An 18,553-nucleotide genomic window follows, 5' to 3' on the forward strand; every position below is an offset into this window, starting at 1 on the left:
AAACTAACAATAAATGTGACCAGTATAATCTGATTATTGATTTTTAGTGAATCATTTATTTGAGAGAAACAGCAACTCAGACTAGTCATCTTTGAAAAGATTTTATAAATAAATCTAGTGAATGTACAGAATTAGCAAGAACATGACTGCAAATGAACCTTATCGATGTTTTGTTTGTGCTTTCTTGAACTGTCCTGACAGGGAGCTGTGCAGAGCTTAGTGAATTGAATTATTAGAAACAATTTAGAATACAGTTTATGGTTCAGATACATTAACACTGATGTTAATGGTACATCTTAAAATCCCTGTTTAATGGAACTTGACACTGGTGAATGCTTAACGCTGGTGAACGTAATTACATTTGGTGAACGACATTGTTACTGAATAGGCTTTCAAAAATGAAAGACCTATAACGAAAGAAAGTTTTATGTGTGAATTGTTGAATCATTAAATGGAAATAAATATGATCTGTTGTACAAGATGTTAGATTTCCACATTCAGCATTATCAGCAACAATGGCAAAGATTTTTTTTCATACTGAATATTTTCCTTTTTGAGCTGGTTCTTTCATAAATTTTGATTTTGATTAAAATTACAGTTCTGTTTGTTTAAATCAATGGTTTTTACAATAATATTTTTTGTATAAATGGAAAGCAAATGACAGTTGTGTCTTCCTTTTTATGAAAAATGGTCCGATCCATGACTCAAAAACCGTTGTGTGATCCGAACTGTGAGATTTGTGATCCGTTACACTACTACCTAAAACTACACCAGGAGAAAGTAACGCATTGGAAAACTGAATTCCTACATAAGCATGCCTAAAATAAATTATTTAAAAAATTGTCTTGATAGGAGCTGCTGAATGCACCAACAAATACCCAAGCTGTGTTTTCCAATGACCCAGTCGTACTTGAGAAAATTATATTGGTAACACTTTGGGCCCTATCATACAACCGGCACAAGGCGCGACGCAATCGTTGTTTGATAGTTTTAGCTCGGCACAAGAGTTGTTTCGACGTTTTGCGTCATGCTGTTTAAATAGCAAATGCATTTGCACTCATATGTATGCCCATAGGCGTTCTGGTCTAAAAAAAGGAGGCGTGTTGATATTTTGAGGAACTTAAATAGACGGTTCAATAGATCAGATCAAAGCTGGTTTATAGTTGTACGCCTCGCTTACACTTTGCTTAATACACACAGGATGTACAGCAATACGCAAATATCTTTACAAATGAAAAAGACTTACAAAGTCGGCCATGTAAATAGCAAATGTGCCATGGCGCGGCGTTACTGGCTCTTAAAGGGAATGGAAGATGAAACTCAGATTGGTTTATTTTCAAAACACCCATAACTCATTAAGAGAATAAGCTCAACCCTGTTAGACCATGCGCTGCAGCGCAAAGTGGATTTTTCCATCCTTAAAATAGCAAAGGTGAATTCTGACATGCCCTTAATGCTTTTGCACCCTGCGCTTTGCACTTTGCGCATGGACCGTCAAAACAGAGCCTTTTTTTTTAAAGATCATTTGAGTATTAGTAGACTGCTTAATATATGTTGATTTGCTCCTTCAACAGACATTTAACTGACTATAAGAAACTTTACAAGTACATGTCAACTTTCACTGACCCCAACCTAACAGTCTATTTATAATCTAATGAGAATTAGTTGGCATGTAGATGCAATGTGACAAACTCAACAAACGGACCAGTAAATTTGCTACTTGTAGGCATGGGATGATAACTGTCAAGGTATACTCCCTGGGATAAGCAAGATAAGCGGACGCTCTGAAATTCCTGCCCCTGTCAAGGACACCTGCGGGACTCTGGACTATGCAGGCTCACACACACACACAAACATATCTACAGATAAACATTCACCACCGATCCCCATCCAAACGCCTTCATGTGCTTTTACCCACGTGGGGCGTGGGCGGGGCTGTGACTTGCGCCGGAAATGGCTGCTGGACCAGTTGGCTGCCCGCACTCAACGGACTGTTTTCCATTACCCCTGTTCCCATCCCCTCTGTCTATGTTGTGTCTTGCCGGTGTGCTTATGCTAAGATAGGGCTGTTTTTCTCCCTTTTCTCACTTTGTCCTAATCAAGGGCAAGCTGAGGGGGTGTTTTTTAGCCTAACTGTCCAAATGTATCTTTCTTCGTTTCTAAATGCTACCTCCTAAGATCTGTCTCCCCTGAAAAGTTGTTTGTGATGTTTTGTGTATGGTCTGGGGGGTCCAATTTCGCTATACGAAAGTGTAGTGACAAATAAAGGCTTGATTGATTGATTGATTGATTGATACCGCTGTTTGGAAAAGTCAAGGTTTTAAAACCGCCAAAATTTTCTGCTATGCCGTTCCTGAGGTATGTGTAATATTTTTAATTTACTTTTTTTTTTTTCTTAGGACAACAGTATATCCAGCAGAAAGGATATCCGAATATGCCGTTTTAAATTGTAAAGAAATCTGTGTTTTAGAAACTAACGAAGACAGCAGAAGTCAATGATTCACTTGAATTATTCAGCCTGACATGTTTACTGCTCGAAAATATTTTAAATGTTTCTCAAAATAAAATATGTTCAAAGGGTAAAAAAAAAAAGTTTTTGTTTTTACCCATGCAGACATTTAATAAGAGCATATATTTAAGAGCAAAAATCACAATATACGGGCCCATGCCTAGCTGCTTGTTCAAACTACTTTTTTAATAGAAGCTAAAACACAATTCTTGAGTTTTTTACAGCACTTAATTATTATAATGTTCAATCTACTTAAATTTGTAAAAACAAACAAGTTAATGTAATTTTTCATGTTGTCTCAACACAGATTCTGTTGAATCCAGCATATTAACAGTGTAGGCACTGCAACATGTAGCGTTCTTTTGATAACGAATCACATGCATCGTTCAGCAATAGGGATCTGACCAGCTTAGGAATCCCAGAGTGTTTAACAACCATGATCGGATCAGTAGCTGAACATCACTGCCATTCACATCTGTAACGTGCACACTTTGTGCAGTGCACTCCGTGTGTGTATGTGTATGTGTACGTGTGTTTAAGACACTGCAAGCACTGCTGCATGACAGAGGCACGCAGGTTGCCAGGCAGCAGACAGAAGAGATTTCACATTTTCTCACTGAAACACACTGACGTGCTGCACATCACACACTCACGCAGGTGACTGACACAAATCTAACACGACAAAAGCAAAGGGCTTTACCGTGTCCATACAAGTCAATCAGTGCCGTTCAGATAATGACGTACTACTAACTAAACAAAATGCTGCACATCTGCTTTGTAGTTCACGATCTAAACGGAAACGATATAGTTCATTTGGGACAACATGACTGATGCAATTCCAAACGACCCCAAAGAAATAGCTTTCCACAAGTGAAAACAACTTGATGCATGTATCAAATTTGAGGAGAGCAAGCGCAGCGATGGACACGCAGCGTTTTTCACAGTGCGGAGTTCCAGACCTACCAACAAGTGCAGACGCCGCCTCTTGGTTCTCCTGAGGGTCCCCATAATCCGCCGACCCATCTTTTTAGCATACCACACCGAGTTGAGCATTGTGGACAGGCTGTGTGGGGGTTCACGCTCTGGTGAAATAAAACTTGCGAATCCCCAGAATCTGACCTGCCCCCCTCCAACCTCTTCTTACGCAGGCATCTCAGAGGCAGTTTCCGCACATTGCTCGTGCCCGTGACAAAAACATGTGGCGCAGGTGCCTACGAAGAGCAGCACGCCGGTAGCAGGAGAAAACAGATAGGCTGCCTGACGCACACACAGGAACTGCAGCAAAAATAAAAGGCTTTACAATCAGTGCATCCCCTTTAAGGCTGCTCGTTTCCCCCCTCTCTCTCTCTCTCTCTCTGATGCAGTTTCTGGATGAGATCGCGGCTGTGCAGTGGTGGGATGTGAGCTCGGTGCAGACGGCTGCAGGTGCCTGCGTTCGTGTCAAAATGAGTCAGCAGGAAGACTGGGTGCTTGGCTTGGCTAGCACTGAGCGTGCTCCGCTCTTGACTGCCTGAAAGAAATTAGCCTACAGGTCTGCGATGCGGGCGGCGCGCCAATGCTACGTCTCTCTGATAAACGGCTGCAGATTGATAAAAGAGCACTTTTTTTCCATCCTTCGTCACGTTGTCTTGGAGATGATGAGGCTGGGTTACATCCTTTTCCCGTGTCGGTGGAAAGTCCCGGGTTGCGACCTCTTAGGATTCGGCGTACTCTTTAAATGCTTTTCTTTACTGTGCCATCAAGCCAATCAACTTTGCCTCACAGGGAGAGATATATCTAGACTGACGTCACTGACGGGAAATGGGAGGCAGCTCAAGGCTCATGATTTGTATGAGAAAAGTGGCTGAAGGACACAGCCTCACCTCAACCCCACACCAACACCCCTCGTTCTTAGAGGAAAAGACTGACTCGTTGTAGGCCTGAATAAGCACTTCCACCTCAAATAAAGTTGCACCAGAGGAGTTCGAAATAGAAATATGCTATACGTTAAGGCTGCACAATATTGATTAAAAAATGACTATGCAACATTTTATTTTGCTGTAACATATTGTGATTGATTGACTGACTCTATTTGTGAGAAATTAATTAATTCAGAATGGTTGATTTTGTAGGGCTGTGCATCTAAATTATTACACTCTAAAAATGTTGGGTCAAACGTAAACAAACACAAACATTGAATTAAAAAGTCTCACTTCTGTCATGACAACTCATGAATTTTATTGTATTTGGTCTTGGCGGAATAGACCTGCTATGCTGCTGCTGCTGCTTTGATTATTATGGCAGAGCAAGTACCAAGACTTCTATATAGTATATTCCAGACATGGAGTCAGAGATTATAACACAGTGCTGCTGCAAGCATAATATACAGTTGAAGTCAGAATTATTTGCCTCCCTGAATTATTAGCCCCGTTTAATTTTTCCCAATTACTGTTTAAAAGGGAGATTTTCTCAACACATTTCTAAACATAATACTTTTAATAACTGATTTATTTTATCTTTGTCATGATGACAGTAAATAATATTGGACTAGATATTTTTCAAGACACTTCTATACAGCTTAAAGTGACATTTAAAGGCTTAACTAGGTTAATTAATTTAAGTAGGCAGGTTAGGGTAATTAAGAAAGCTATTGTATAACAATGGTTTGTTCAGTAAACTATTGAAAACAAATATCGCTTAAAGGGGTTACTAATATTTACCTTAAAACGGCTTTAAAAATTTAAAAACTGCTTTTAATTCTAGCCGAAATAAAACTAATAAGACTTTCTCCAGAAGAAAAAATATTATCAATGTATATGTAACCCCCGTAGCAGATCTAAACACAGGTGGAGCTGGGTTGGAGGAGGTTCTCGGAAAAAAAGTGCTGCACATGCTAGCGTAAAACAACACTTAGTTTTTAAAATGCTTAGGAGCAAGCTCATTGGCTGCTGAGGCCACAGCAGCTATATAGTCAATGGCGCAGGGTCAGATTAGATGATTTATAGCAGATTATATTTTTCTTCAAAGTCTTAATCACAGTTGGATGTAAATTTTGAAAAATCTAATGTAGCATGACATGTCATAGACTTGAGGAATAAAAAGATAAGGCCTCTAGATCACGCTTATTTTACCCAAATAAAATATGACCATGCCTTGATTTTAAATGATTTAATTAGCACAGTAAGGTCTGACTTTACTTAGACAAAAGTCTTGTCACTTAACAGAAATAATGTCCAGTATAGAATATAAAGTCATGCTGCAGTGGAGAAAGAATGAATATTGTGCATGACTCCATCATGAACTTGGAGGACTGCATCCTTACATCTCTGCAATGACTCAAATCACTTATTAATAAAGTCATCTGGAATGGCAAAGAAAGCGTTCTTGCAGGACTCCCAGAGCTCATCAAGATTCTTTGGATTCATCCTCAATGCCTCCTCCATCTTACCTCAGACATGCTCAATAATGTCATGTCTGGTGATTGGGCTGGCCAATCCTGGAGCAGCTTGACCTTCTCTGTATTCAGGAACTTTGATTTGGAGCCTGAAGTATGAGAAGGAGCGCTATCCTGCTAAGGAAATTGCCCTCTCCTGTGGTTTGTAATGTAATGGGCAGCACAAATGTCTTGATACCTCAAGCTGTTGATGTTGCCATCCCCTCTGCAGATCTCTCACACGCCCCCATACTGAATGTAACCCCAAACCAGGATTTTCCCTTCACCAAACTTGACTGATTTCTATGGGAATCTTGAGTCCATAACAGTTCCAAAAGGTCTTCTGCAGTATGTGTAATGATTGGGATGCAGTTCAACAGATGATTCATCAAATAAAAAAATCGACCTTCTGACACTTTTCCAAATTATCTATTATTATTATTTGTTGCTCTTACAATTGGCATCTATGACAAGACTTTTTTCATGCAGTAATGACGCTTTAATCAGAATCCCGAAGCTCCAATAACCACTGGCCATGCGCTGTGGAAGCAGAGAAGCTTCCAAGCATATCAGCATGCACCAAGACAACAAATGCAACACATCCACATTAGGGCTGCCCCCAAATAGTCGACTAAACTTTAGTCGATATGAAGAGGGCTTGGTCGAATACATTTTCATTAGTCGGTTAGTTGCAAAAAAAATTAAAAATCACGTGAAATTACGCAATCAAGGGCTGCGCAATCAGTGTATGACATCAGCAACGAGAGATCAACGCCTAACGCCTAAACGCCTCCACTGTATCCCTTCCACATCCACTCCATCAGAGCGCATCTTTTCAAAGGCCGGCTTCATTGTGAACACGTCGAGAAGCTCCCTTCTTCCCAGCAATGTGGACAAGCTGGTGTTCCTCTCACATAATATGAAAAAAATTAAATCGAATTGAAAGCTTAGGTAAGAATGCTTAATTTCCTTTTTGTAGTGTTTCTGTTTGCTATCCATTAGGCTATATATATAAAAAAAACGGGTATTTTATTTTTATATCGGGTAGGCTATACAAATAAATAAATACATATTATTTTTATTATATTTTATTTATTATAGAAGTTGTTTTTTATTCTGTTAGAAAAATTAGTCTGATGTTTTTAATTTGTTGTTTCAGGTCAAGACTCATCCGTCGTCTTAATGGCAGTTTGTGGCTTTGCTCTGATGTTTTTGATTTGTATTAGTGTTCTTTAAATTATTTGTTCCACATTTTGTCGTAAATATAGTTGCTCTAAACAATTCAATCATAATTAGGCTGTTAATTTGTTTGCTGCCTTCTTTTTTATTCTAAGTTTTGGCGTTGTGCGATGTGCATTTATTAAGTTGTTCATTTTTGTTAATTTTCCTTTTGAACAATATAAAAATTACATAAATTTTAATTTTCCACTGTATTTAAAAAAAATTTATTTTAAAAACAGTGTATTTTAAAAAAAAACTGCGTTTTTGCTACAGTATTTATTTATTTATTTATTTTTATTTTTTGCCTAGTTTTGTACTAGGCCTAAGTTGCTAATAAGTTTATTTGATTTATTTTGAAGAACAAATTTTTGTTTATTTTATTAAAAAATGTTTTTTTTTTTGTTTGTTTGTTTGTTTCTAAATAAATTATTAAAATGCACAGGCAGTCTGATTGCTGTTTTTATGTCATAATTAGCCTATAACGTTCTGGTCACTGATTTTTGTGTGTAAGCACTGTATTTAAACGCTTTACTATTTCGTTTTAAGCGCTTAATTTTCGTTTTGAATGCGCTAATATCATGCTTTAGCATTTTCTGTCACGTGGAAGTGTTAAACTTCAACTTGGACTATATTCCTAGTATATACGCAAGTTATTATATTAATATCATAAATGAACGATTATTTGATTAATCGCTAAAATGCAGGAATGTTAGTCGACTAGGAATATCTTTAGTCGGGGGCAGCCCTAATCCACATATACGTATACGTCGACAAACAGCTGTTGCATTTCAAAACACAGGTCGCTCAATTTAACTAGAACCCACGTACGTAGATTCTAGCACATTCATGCGCCCATCGAAAACGAAATGTTGCATGAACACAAACAGGAATGACCAATTAGAGGTACTAAGCTGTACTTCTAGTGTCAGCATATGCATGGCTTCTCATGAAACGATAACAAGCTCCATGTGGCCACCACATGGAGATGACGGATACCAGACTGCACATGACGGACAGCCATATGACAAACAGAACTGGCAAGCCGCAGATCAGAAGCACATACAAAACGCTTGCCGAGTCGGACGGGTGGCTGTTACCTGGACGCTCACAGGGCTTTGAGGATACGGGTTGGAAAGAGGAGTAGAAGGAGACGGAGGACTCTCCTCCTTCACTACAGGCGATGGCCCGTCGAAGATGCATTCCAGCGATTCAACCTACAGAAGGGCATTCAACTCAGTGTATTACAATACAGGCTTGACTTGAATGTGTCTAGTTACATCATTGTTATCACGAGAACAGGATAAAGCCTAAGAATCAGCAAAACAGAGAGTCGTATGATAATGTTGATGGAACACAGATCATATATACGTAAGCATCTGAGTGGAAACTGAAAGACCATGATGCATATGACACAAATGTTAAACACATTAATATATGAAAAGCCTCTTGGGGTAATAGGTCATCCTCTAACCTGAACAGACCAGGGCGATGTCACTCCTACCTCAATGCATAAATACACAGCAGATGTTTACTGATTTTTCTGATGACTGCAATGACTTCTATAGAGCACAAGATGGCAACAGAACCCACTTCTGCAGCAGACTGAATTAATTCATCTCAAAGTGTCCATTCTTTTTAAATTGCTGTGTGCCAAGTATCTTTAGACAATTTTCTAATGACTTCGGATGGCATGTGTGAAAATGCACACACACCCCCAACACCTCTCTCTCTTTTTATAATTATATTTTAAGTGTACTGCTTTTACCTGCATATTCCTTTGTTGCATCAGATTTTACATACAAATAGCTTAAAATAAGAAATTAGTTGTTTTTTTTACTGAAAATAAACATAATAAAAATATTATTAAGGTTTAAAAATGTACTTTATTTGCAATTATATTAGTATAAATGAATATGTCTTAGAATATCTACAAAAACTACAAACATGTATTTAAATTAAAGCTGCGGCGGAAAATCTGAAACTAATCTGAGATTATTTAAATGTGTCGAAATTCTCTCTTGAATTTATTCCGAGCTTAGTTTTGGCCAGCAGATGCTCAATCTGCTCAGCTCCAATTCCTTATACACACTATTCAAACATATAATAATAATAATAATAATAATAATAATAATAATAATTAATAATCAATAGTTAGGAAGAGTTTTTTTATTACAAGAGTCTGCATAGTCAGATGTGTTTACATGTACAGTTGAAGTCAGAATTATTAGCCCCCCTTTGAATTTATTTTTCTTTTAAAAATATTTCCCAAATAATGTTTAACAGAGCAAAGAAATTTTCAGAGTATGTCTAATAATATTTTTTCTTCTGAAGAAAGTCTTTTTTTTTTTTGGCTAGAATAAAAGCAGTTTTTAATTTTTTAAACACCATTTTAAGGACAAAATTATTAGCCCCTTTAGGCTAATTATTTTTTTGATAGTCTACAGAACAAACCATCATTATACAATAACTTGCCTAATTAACCCAATTAAGCCTTTAAATGTCACTTTAAGCTGTATAGAAGTGTCTTGAAAAATATCTAGTCAAATATTATTTTCTGTCATCATGGCAAAGAGAAAATAGATCAGTTATTAGAGATGAGTTATTAAAACTATTATGTTTAGAAATGGGTTGAAAAGAGCCCCCTCTACTGTTAAAAAAACAGCCTAGAACACCCTCTGCTTTTAAAAACCAGCATAGAACACCCAGCCTAGAGCGCCCTTTGCTGTTAAAAACCAGCCTAGAGCACCCTCTGCTGTTAAAAACCAACATAGAGTGCCCTTTGCTGTTAAAAGCCAGCCTAGAGTGCCCTCTGCTGTTAAAAAACAGCATAGAGCGACAGCCTAGAGCACCCTCTGCTGTTAAAACCAGCATAGAGCGCCCTCTACTTTAAAATACTAGCTTAGAGCACAATCTGCTATTTAAAAAAATAAGCTAGAATAGAGATGAAAAAAGTAGCAGAATAGAGAAATTGATGCAGAATTGATTTTTTTGATTGTATTTTTTTTTTCACCACAGCTCTAATTTCAATTCTAATACATACAAAACAAGCATCTGTCATAAGGGCTATTGAGAGTCTCTAAGGAGATGCCGAGGTGACTCTCAGCTTGGGCCAAATCTCTAATGTAGGGGAGTGTCTGAGATTGATGGCAGGTTGTGAGGGAGAGTGGGGGAATAAAAAGGAGCCGGCTTAAGTGTGAGCAGTGAAGGTTATGAGAGACGGCAGGTGATATTTCTCATCTGTGGTTTGTTGTGTGCAGCTTCTGGCTCAGGCTCTGATCAGGGCGGAGGGGGGAAGCTTTGGGCTCATAAATCTAAAGGGAGAAGGAAGCACTGGAGCGCAACAGGACCAGAGCGAGAGCTTGTAAATGTTCAACCATACACACTACTACCTCCTGCCCGGACAGGATATTCACCTTCTCTGAACATAGTCAGAATGCTGCCTCAGTGACGAGACAAGAACTAAACATGGATCCCTATGGCCAGGTTGAATACTTCATGCAGTTCCATTAAGAAGGGTAGTCATTGTACAGCAACTGGATTTGACACCTGTGCCTCAAAGAATACAACCAAATCACTAAAGAAAAAATGCAGAGCTGCAGTTAATCCAGTAGTGGATGACAGGCATCCCGTTGGCCTTGAGTACAATGATTACCCTTATCAATAGAACTGCATGAAGTAATTAGCAAGATTATCCTGCTGAAACACAATAACCTAAACTTCCTAAATAGACAAATGTTTGCCAAAATGGACAGTTACTTCAAAGATTACAAGTCTTTTATAAATATAAGGTTTCCACTTCCTCCCCATAACAAGGCTAGCCTACCTCCATGTTTGAGCATGGGGGTGATGATGTTCTTCTGCTAATAATTCTTGTCTTTTTTCTACCCAAAGGCATACCCCGACCAATCACACCGTAAAACCTTCTTCCAGAACTTGTCAGATCCATCCAAATGAATGTTTGAATACTGAAGCTGGCCTTCTTTATTGTTAAGAGTGCTGTTCAACAAGGTGTCCTGACATGTCCGAGATGTGATCAAATGTTTTTCCTCCTTTCATCAGGTCATTTCATAAGACTTTTTTTTTCATCTGCTCTGATTAACAGTTTTCTTCTTCTTCAGCATTTTCAAAGGTTTTGTGGTACAACACATTTCAAAATGATCACTAAAGCTGCCAGCCGGGTGTTTAGAAACCTTTAGTGTCTTCTTGAAGCTATGGACTTTGTGATTGTGATGTACAAAACAATCTTCACAAAAGCTTGTGAGATATTTTAGCCATATTTGCTTCTTTACTTTATCACAAGCATGGGGTACTTTCATTTATGTGTAACTGCTAAAGCTGACTAGGTCTTATTAGAGGGTTTCCAAAAGCGTCGCTGTCTTCTAACACAATATTCATCCCCACCATAGAAATAAGTGAAAAAGACTGCCATGTTTAGTAGTAGATGAATAAGCTGAAATAGGAAGAATTACAAAACCCTGAAATATTATAGTATTATACAGTGATATGACTATTTAATATGCTGTTAAATTGTTATCTATACAATAAATAGGGATTTTTATTCCTAATTTACATATTGTGGGGCTGGGGGGGGGGGGACTGGGGGATAGGGGATTAGTTACCTTCAATGAACAGGACAGTAAAGATTGCAGACATGAAATTGTGAGAGAGTGAGAGAGGGAAAGGACCTTAAGCCAGGAATCAAACTTAGGTCACTATAAAAACTTCAGTGTTATGCGTCAATGCTCTACCACTCAATGCTCTACCACTCAATGCTCTACCACTCAATGCTCTACCACTCAATGCTCTACCACTCAATGCTCTACCACTCAATGCTCTACCACTCAATGCTCTACCACTCAATGCTCTACCACTCAATGCTCTACCACTCAATGCTCTACCACTCAATGCTCTACCACTCAATGCTCTACCACTCAATGCTCTACCACTCAATGCTCTACCACTCAATGCTCTACCACTTATTCTTGGCCAGGTTGTCGGGGCAGCAGTATCAGGACAGAACCCCATACTTCCCTCTCCCCACTTCCTCCAGCTCCTCAGAAGGGATTCCCAGGCTTGCCAAGAAACAATGTCCCTCCAGCCTGTCCTGGGGCTTTCTCCCAGTGGGAAAAGCCTGGAACACTTCCCAAGTTAGGCATAAAGGAGGCATCCAGAACAGTTGCCCGAGCCACCTCAGGTCTCTTCTCTCGATATGGAGGAACAGCGCCTCTACTCTAAATTCCTCCCAGGTGACAGAGCTCCTCACCCTATCTATCTTGCCACCCTGAAGAGGAAACTCCTGGTGGGACATGTCTGGAACACCACCCTAGTTAGGCATCCAAAACAGTTGTCCGAGCCACCTCAGCAGGCTTTTCTTGATGTGGAGAAGCAGTGGCTCTACTCTGAGTTCCTTCCGGGTGACAGAGCTCCTTACCCTATCTACCTTGACAACCTGCAGAGGAAACTCATGGTGGGACATGCCTGGAATACCGTCCTAGTTAGGCATCCAGAACAGTTGCCCGAGCCACCTCAGCAAGCTTCTCTTGATATGGAGAAGCAGTGGCTCTACTCTGAGCTCTTCCAAGGTGACAGAGCTCCTCACCCTATCTACCTTGCCACCCTGCAGAGCCGGTGGGACATGTCTGGAACACCTCCCTAGTTAGGCATCCAGGAGGCATCCAAAACAGTTGCCTGAGCCACCTCAGCAGGCTTCTCTCGTTGTGAAAAGCAGCGGCTCTACTCTTGAGAGCCTCGCGGGTGACAGAACTCCTCACCCTATCTACTCTGCCACCTTGTGAAGCAAACTCATTTTGCCCAAATTTATCTTGAAAAATAGAAATATTCTGCAATTTTTTAGTACAAGTAGCCTTTAGCATTGTGTATAAATCTGTCATTATATTTTGTCCTATACAGTGATCAAAATCTAGCACTAGCATACTCGCTTTACTGTAAGTGGAGACATGGCTAATGGCATTCCCACTGAACCAAGTGCACTGGTGGATTAAGAAAAAATCAAAACTAAATAGACACAGTCTATTTATCTAGCGCAGGGGTGGCGAACCTGTTTGGCATGATGAGCCAAAAAAAAAACTTTATCACTGCAAAGAGCCACACAACAGATGTGCAAACAACAGTATATCTGTCACAATAACTTATACACCTAATTATATAACGCAATAGTTTTCATGGATTTAAATTAGCCTACCTCATTTTACTTGACTCAGTGAGACACCTGACATTCCTTGGTTTCCACAATCTTTTTCAGGTCTGGCTCGTATTCAGTTGTGGCTACTCGTAGAAACTCTTTCACATGTGTGTCAGTAAGAACAGAGCGATGCTTTGATTTCACTAGTTTCAGTGTAAAATCCCATTCAGATAAAAATGTTCTGCCCTCATCTTCGTATTTACGCTTAGCTGTACGCTTTCCTGACTCTGCCATGACGATTGATATTAACGAACTGCACGTCACTCGTGTTGCGCCCCAATCAAACGGGGCTTCAGTGTCAACCCTTGACTGAAGGCGTGTCTGAATGGAAGCGTCAGAAAATAAAATTCAGTCAGCAATAGGCCACTTTCTAGCAGGTGTATTTGCATACAGCGATCTGATTGGCTGACGCGTCCGTAAGCGCTTGAAAAGTTTAGCTACTCCCAGCTTCTGCAGCGAGCAACATGAAGCCCCGTGTGAATGGGGCATTAGTCAATTGGTTATTATATGTTAAATCGCGCAAGAGGTTGAGCCGCACAAAAGCAGAAAGAGACGCAGAAGCCCCGTGTGAATGGGGCGTTAGTCAATTGGTTAATGTATGTTAAATCGCGCGAGAGGTTGAGCCGCACAAGAGCAGTAAAAGAGCCGCAAGCGGCTTGCGAGCCGCGGGTTCGCCACCCCTGATCTAGCGTTTCCTCATTTTGAGCACTAGTGGGGAAAAGGTAGCTTACTGTACAAAAAGCAGTACTCTGGCTGTCAAGCTAATTGTTGAAATAATGCAAGGAGGTCGAGGGCATTCAAAATCCCTAAGCGTGTGTTAGTGTTGTGTATGTAAAATGTGAGGACAAAGTGTAAACAAACTCCATAGCAGAATTCAGACAACAAAGTGATCAACAACATGGCAAATGTAAACACAGGTATGAAAATATATTTTATAACCCAGCCTACCTTCATTGGGGAGATATGTGAATGTGCTACAAAGCCATGGACATTTTCAATCTGGGAGAGGCTCTTCTCAGCCACTTGCACCAGCTCAGGCCCAGGAGTATCATCGGTGAACTGTGGCGAACTCGGCTCCTGTGGAGATCCTGTGTCTTCATCTTGGTGTCTGTACTTCTGCAGAGAACAACAGGAAAAAGGTTTTCAGTCATCCTGAGAATAATTCGGATCTGTGGTTTGTTCCAAATGTAGGAAGGCACAATGATTTTGGCATCTTCAGAGGAGGTAGTCCCAAAATGTATTAAAGCACAGGTGTCAAACTCAGTTCCAAAAGGGCCGCAGCACTGCACAGTTTAGTTCCAACCCTAATTAAACACACCTGATCAAACTAATTGAGTCCTTCAGGCTTGTTTGAAACCTACAGGTAAGTGTGTTGGAGCAGGGTTGGAACTTTTGAGTTTGACACCCCTGTATTAAAGGGTTAGTTTATCCTGTTATTAATAACTCACACTCATGTTGTTCCGATGCCCCAAAACCTTTGTTTATCTTCAAAACACAAACTAAGATCATTTTTTTAGATAAAACCAGAGAGCTCTCTCATCCACCATAGACAACAGCAGTCTAAAGATGTTCAAAGCTCAGAAAAGAACCAAAAACATCGTCAACGCTTTCAATGGTTTACTTGTAATCAAATGGAACTCTAAAAACACTTTTGTGCATTAAAAAAAAAACTGTTTTAGGCCGGGACACATGAAGTCGATGGTCAGTTGCTGGGTTTCATCAGTCCGTCAGTTAGGCTAGTTCAGGGGTGTTAAACTTAATTCCTCGAGGGTCACAGCCCTGCAGAGTTTAACTCCAGCCCTGCTTCAACACACCTATCTGTAGGTTTCAAACAAGTCTAAAGCACTCAATTGGTTTGATCAGGTGTGTTTATATATTGGAGCTAAACTGTGCAAAGCTGCAGCCTTTCAGGAACTAACTTTGACAGCTGTGAGCTAGTTGGTTTGGTGTTTTCCACATGGTGCATCTGAACGGGTTAATGTCAAAGCTCGTTGGCGTGAACTAGCATATCAAATCAATGTCAGACTATCTGATGAAGAGAACAATCTAATTGTTTATTCAAAAACGAATCAAAGCGCGAGTGTGACGTAGTGAAGTGACGAAGCAAGTAAACACTTCAAGTCAAGAAGAAACACAAAGAGGTTGCCTTTAATTTCACTTCATTTGTCAAATATTTGCAAAAAAATGTGGATTATTAGATTATCAGACATATTTGCACGAGCGAATCCCTCCATGGTAAGACAATTACTGTGATAATAGTAGTAATTATGCTTTGTTTACATGTGGTCGGTGTGTTTCGGAAATTCGGTTTCCCTTTGTTGAATGGGAAAACAGACAACTGCCCCCCGCAGAGCAAAAAGTCACGTCTTCTTGCACAGACGCAGAATGCGGCTATCGTTTCAGTCAGCTTTCGTTTGTTTGGTATGGTTTCACGTGTTGATTTTTGATTGAGATGCAATCCAATGTGAGGAGACAACACAGTTGGGTTTCATGCTGCTAGTTGTTTGGCATTGGCACTGCTGACTCTAATGGCAAATATGTAGTAAACGCACACCCTGCCAACCTGACGTAAAAGATTAAATAGGCGAACAAACTTGTTTTGGCACACAATAATAGTGTTCTTGGAGCTTTGCATGATTAGATTTGAACCACTAAAGTGAAATGTTTTGACAATGTTTCCTTTTCTGATCTTTTCATTACCATTGCTGACAATGAATGATCCGGTTAGCTTAATTTGTCTCAGGGGATTGAAACTAAGGGTGAAATTTTTTTTATTTCTTATTCTAGATTTCAACTAATATAGAAAAAATTCCAGAGCAGTAATGTAAAGGCTCGTACACACCGGGACGCTTTTCGTTTGCATTTATCTTCAGCGTTTTTAAGACATTTTTCCGGATTCAAACCCAAGCGATTTTCATTGGCGTCGAGCAGAAGAGTTTGCAAAAACCTTTCTTGACATTAGATGGCGCTACACAACTTCTGACACCTGCTTGTAACACAGAAGAAGAAGACAAAGTTGACACGCTTGTTGTTAAAGTTACTGGCGATTCGAACAAGCATGGACCGTTCAAGTAGCAGCTCCAGCTCTAGCGATGAAGAAACGATTATTGTTGACCAGAGCAATAAGCAGCTCCACGTTCATATCGCCTCTGGGCATCTTCTTCAATGTGCGCTCTTGTAGACAGTTTTGCTCTTGAGCACCTCCAAGTGCTGTTAACTGTAACTTCAGCAGCTCCGTGCACTTGAACAAAAGTGCCAATCTGATTGGTGGAGAAGGTTTGACGCAGCAGGACAAAACCAAATAAACGAGCATGAGGTATTTTTAGAAAAATGACGCTTTCACGCCTGGATTTTTCGCATTGGTGTGCACGATCACATTGTCGCCCTTTATTTAGTCACGAGGCATTAAACGTCGACAGAAAACGCAAGCAAAAAACTTCTCGGTGTGCCTTAAGATTAATTCCTTCAATTCTGAATAACAGCAATAGATAATGTAATCATAAAAGAACCTGTGTGTTGTAACATCATGTTTAGCTACATGCTAATGAAAACTGCAATAAAGCCGATTAAATAATGTCTCCTTTGAGAAGATTTATGTATTGAGATTATGATATAGAGTCACTTTATGACGTTCTATAATGGAATGCTGCCTTAGAACACAGCTGTCAATGTAGGCGGTAGTCATTAACATGTCTAAGTCATGTTCAGGCAATTATTAAAATTAAATTCAAATGCAATAGGTGCTGAAGATTGAAAAATTATTTCGCTGCAGATACTTTAATCCTGAAATCTAGAAATAGTGTTTCTTGACTCGATGATACAAATACCCATGGGCTTATTTTTCAATAGTATATAGCTAAAAGAGAGCTGCAGTGGGGGGCGAGATTTTAAGCAAATAACAGTCTGAGATATCTAAGGCAGCCCAATACAGATCCTTATACACAATAAAGATCAAACATTCTTTCACAGTGCATTTCATGTCATTTATAAGCACAAAAGTTCTGTCAAAATGATTTCAAACTGGATCTGTGCATTAAGACCTATAGCCGCTTCGTACTACATAAAAATAAAAAATCATGCCGTTTTTAAAGAAAATAAGCAAGTAATGGATTTATGTATACTTCAATATTTTAAAGAATGACTTTTTTTTATTCTAGAAACACAGAGGACCATCATCAACAGATCCCCCTGCACTACAGCAGTGATTTCACATCACAATGAATGGGTTCCCTCCCTCTGAAATACAGTGGCACATGCTTACACAGAAAGCCAGCTGATGAGCCGTTTCCACACAGGCGGAGAACACCCACAGTTGCTATAGCAACAGGTTTATCAGCTACTGTCTACTTCTCACCATAGGTAACAGCAGTGTGATTCAAGCAGCCTTATTTAAATCCGACACAAGGCTCACTGGATTGGTTCACCCACCTCGCTTTATGCGTTTCCATGATGAATAATCAAGAGCCATGGGAAACTCTGGATGTCATTCACAAATTTGAAGAACATTTAGTTTGATGCTAACCTAGATCTGAATTTTAAGTGTAAGTCTACATCTTAATGCTGTATTTAAAAGCAGCTGTTTAACAAAGCTGTCACATTCTTTTAAAAGTAATCAGGAATAGTCGAACAAAGTGTCCTCTGCTTTCATTTATTGGTAAAAAAAAGTTGTTCAAACTTCAGTTTAAAGAACCTCTTGGAGCCACAAGAAGGCAGGGTTTTTAATAGTTAAAAAAAATCCACATAAAATCAAAATTAAAGTCTAAGGTATGTAATATAAATAAATATCCTAGCCTTAAGGGGTAAAACCATAAGATTAATTATGGTTTGGTTTGTATCACGGATTTAGGGTCACAGTTCAGTAACAAGAAAAAAGAAAATAGAAAGACAGTCGAATAAAAATAAAGAAATAAATCAATATACTAGCAAAAGCACAACATAGCAGAGGTATAACAATAGGATTATGCATGGTTTGGTTTGTAGTGGGTAGCACGTTCGCCTCACAGCAAGAAGCTCGCTGGGTCGCTGGTTCGAGCCTCGGCTCAGTTGGCGTTTCTGTGTGGAGTTTGCATGTTCTCCCTGAGTTCGCGTGGGTTTCCTCTGGGTGCTCCAGTTTCCCCCACAGTCCAAAGACATGCGGTACAGGTGAATTGGGTAGGCTAAATTGTCCGTAGTGTATGAGTGTGTGTGTGAATGAGTGAATGTGAATGTT

The 18,553-nt window shown here is 39.5% G+C and overlaps 1 protein-coding gene across 51 annotated transcripts in view; it reads right to left on the reverse strand.

Moving 5' to 3' along the window:
• Positions 1-18,553, reverse strand: part of dlg1b (discs large MAGUK scaffold protein 1b) — a 175,171-nt gene that overhangs the window by 80,659 nt on the left and 75,959 nt on the right. For 34 of the 51 annotated variants that reach the window (XR_015477726.1, XR_015477724.1, XR_015477723.1 and 31 more), the window contains 1 exon segment: positions 14,293-14,460. Coding sequence is in view for 46 of the 51 variants with exons in the window: in NM_001443259.1 (NP_001430188.1) it covers positions 14,293-14,460 (168 nt within the window). In the remaining 5 variants the exon portion in view is untranslated. 51 annotated transcript variants of the gene reach the window in all.

Source organism: Danio rerio, chromosome 2 (assembly GCF_052040795.2).
Source record: "Danio rerio strain M-AB ecotype USA chromosome 2, GRCz13ab, whole genome shotgun sequence".
NCBI lineage: Eukaryota > Metazoa > Chordata > Actinopteri > Cypriniformes > Danionidae > Danio > Danio rerio.